The sequence below is a fragment of the Morone saxatilis genome, unplaced genomic scaffold (assembly GCF_004916995.1).
Source record: "Morone saxatilis isolate NCDOM2014 unplaced genomic scaffold, NCSU_SB_2.0 Contig15, whole genome shotgun sequence".
NCBI lineage: Eukaryota > Metazoa > Chordata > Actinopteri > Moronidae > Morone > Morone saxatilis.
In genome coordinates, this window is record NW_023339707.1 from 18150378 (window position 1) to 18152913 (window position 2536).

Sequence of the window (2536 nt, forward strand, 5' to 3'; positions counted from 1 at the left end):
CACTGCAATTTCCCAGCTTGGGATCAATAAAGTATATCTATCTATCTATCTATCTATCTATCTATCTATCTATCTATCTATCTATCTATGTATCTACTTGTCAACGGCAAATTAAGATAAATTGGTTTGTTTTTCTGGTTTCTTTCCACAGTCTAGACATGCAGGTTAGATGAATTAGAAACTTTAAGTTGCCAGTACATTTGAAGTTGAAATCACTATGTTCTGTCGTTGTAGGTTGCCTTAACAGCCCTGGCAGAGTCTCGCAGTAGCAACAGAAGGCGTTCCAAACGGGTAATTGCTTCATGTTTAGAATTGCAAACTCTGGCCGAATGTTTTACTTCTTGCAGTAATTCTAACAATTATATTTATCTACATTGTGGGTAACAGGAGCTTTTGGTGCGTTCCAAAAGAAGGTGGGTTTTGTCTACAATTGAAGTAGGAGAGGAAGACCCTGGACCATTCCCCAAAGTCATTTCTCAGGTGAAAACATTTATTTATTTTTTTGTAAACATTGCAAAAAATTACCATGTGACAGATCAATATTCTGGCCAATATCCAGGCCAAATATGCAAACAATAACAGCTGAATGGTTTGTGTCTTGACACTAGATGTTTAATAACATGTCGGGAAACAACCATGAGTTCCGTATAAGTGGAATGGGTGTGGATGAGGATCCAAAGGGTGTGTTCAAGATCAATTCACAGAACGGGATGGTTTTTGCTCAGAGATCTATTGACAGAGAGAGATATCCTGAACCTTTCCATGTGAGCTAATCTCCTCTCCTCTGATGATACATACATGTTATGTTGATTTTTAGTAATTGATTTTAAGAAATGATTTATATGAGTACCTTTACCAACAGATCAAGTTTGAAATCTATGACAGATTGAAGCAAGAACCATTGGACAAGGAATTGGCTTTTGATATAGAAATAAAAGATATCAATGACAATGCACCTGCATTTCTTGCACCTCAAATACAAGAAAATGTGAAGGAAAATATAGATGAAGGTGAGTATACAGTTGCTTAAATCACTCATAGAGTATGCATTGTTTTCTGCCTGCAGTCACTGAGTATCACACATCAAACAAATGCAAACAATAAACAGTGATATGGCTATTTCCTACTTCCTATTATTCAATAACATATTCATACTCCTTTCCTCAACTTCTTGAAGGGTACTTACCAGTGCAGCTGCAGGCCATGGACAGAGATCAGGCGAACACGACTAACTCCAAAATAACAATCAGTCTGATTAAACAAACACCAGAAACACCTAAGATTGGTTTGATACAGCTCGATGGCAGAATGGCCCAACTCACCTATGAGGGATGTTTTGACTATGATGTGAGACTCTGTGACTTACTGTGCCTACATCAGAGGGCTGCTGCATGTATATGACACATACATATATTGATTTTGTCAATATAATATGTAAAATATAATCCTTCACGTATGTTTCAGAAAATAAAGAAGTATGAGATTATCGTTCAAGCACGTGATCATGGAACACCGTCCCTTTCCTCCACTGGTGTTATTACTCTCAATATCTTGGACGCAAACACTCATCAACCGACGTTCAAGGAGAGAAAGGCACAGATATATTTATCATCATTATTACAATTAAAGAGCTTTTTATAGTGATATGTGATGTTAAATATGAAACTGTTCTGCTTTTCCAGTACAATGGGATGGTAAATGAATCAGCCATCCAAGAAGTGTTGAGAGTTGCGGTAGAGGACAAAGACACTCCTAAAACTGCCGCTTGGCGTGCGCAATACTATTTCATTACAGGGAATGAGGAAGGAAACTACAAACTTGAGACTGACCCCATCACTAATGATGGTATTCTGAGTGTCATAAAGGTAATTCTGTTTCTGTGGACGAGGCTTACAGTCCAGACAAAGTTTAATCATTTATCATAGATAGTACTGACCTAAACTTGTGCGATTCTTCCAGGGCAAGGATTATGAAAAAACAGTTTTGACCAAACTGCAGATTGGAGTAAGAAATGAAGAACCCTTCAAGGTTTGTAAAGATAAATCAGCTGCTGGAGGAAGCACACCTGATTCAGTCGAGATCTCAGTCAAAGTGATTGATGTCAATGATCCACCGGAGTTTAAGAACAGTCCAGCTGATGTGTACCAGAAGGAAGAGGAAAAGCCAGGAAAGTTGCTGTTCACTCCAGTGGTTGTAGATGTCGAATCTGATGAATTCAGGTTTGTGTCTATACACTGTATATCTACTGAGCTTATTGCCAAATTGTGAATAGAGGGTGATTTATGCTGCTGGTCACTGATATCAACATTTGAAAGTTCAAAAAAATTGTACAACACTATAGGATTTTTAGAGATGATTCAATACCATTTTCTCCTTCCTGATACCAATTCCTATTCCTAAATTTTGCATATTGGCTGAAACCAAGTTCTGAGCCAATAAATGCTCATTATAAAATAGATACATGTACCTGTATTTATATATATACATACATATATATATATATACATACATACATATATATATATATATATATATA

General features: G+C 36.8%; 1 protein-coding gene across 1 annotated transcript in view; it reads left to right on the forward strand.

Annotated features, from left to right (window-relative positions):
• Nucleotides 1–234: 234 nt before the first annotated feature.
• cdh26.1 (cadherin 26, tandem duplicate 1) overlaps nt 235–2536 on the forward strand; it is a gene marked incomplete at its 5' end in the record, with an annotated part of 8195 nt that continues 5893 nt past the window's right edge. The window contains 8 exon segments of the mRNA XM_035657429.1: nt 235–291; nt 388–480; nt 609–764; nt 863–1010; nt 1178–1347; nt 1465–1593; nt 1683–1865; nt 1960–2219. Of these exon segments, the coding sequence (XP_035513322.1) occupies nt 235–291; nt 388–480; nt 609–764; nt 863–1010; nt 1178–1347; nt 1465–1593; nt 1683–1865; nt 1960–2219 (1196 nt within the window).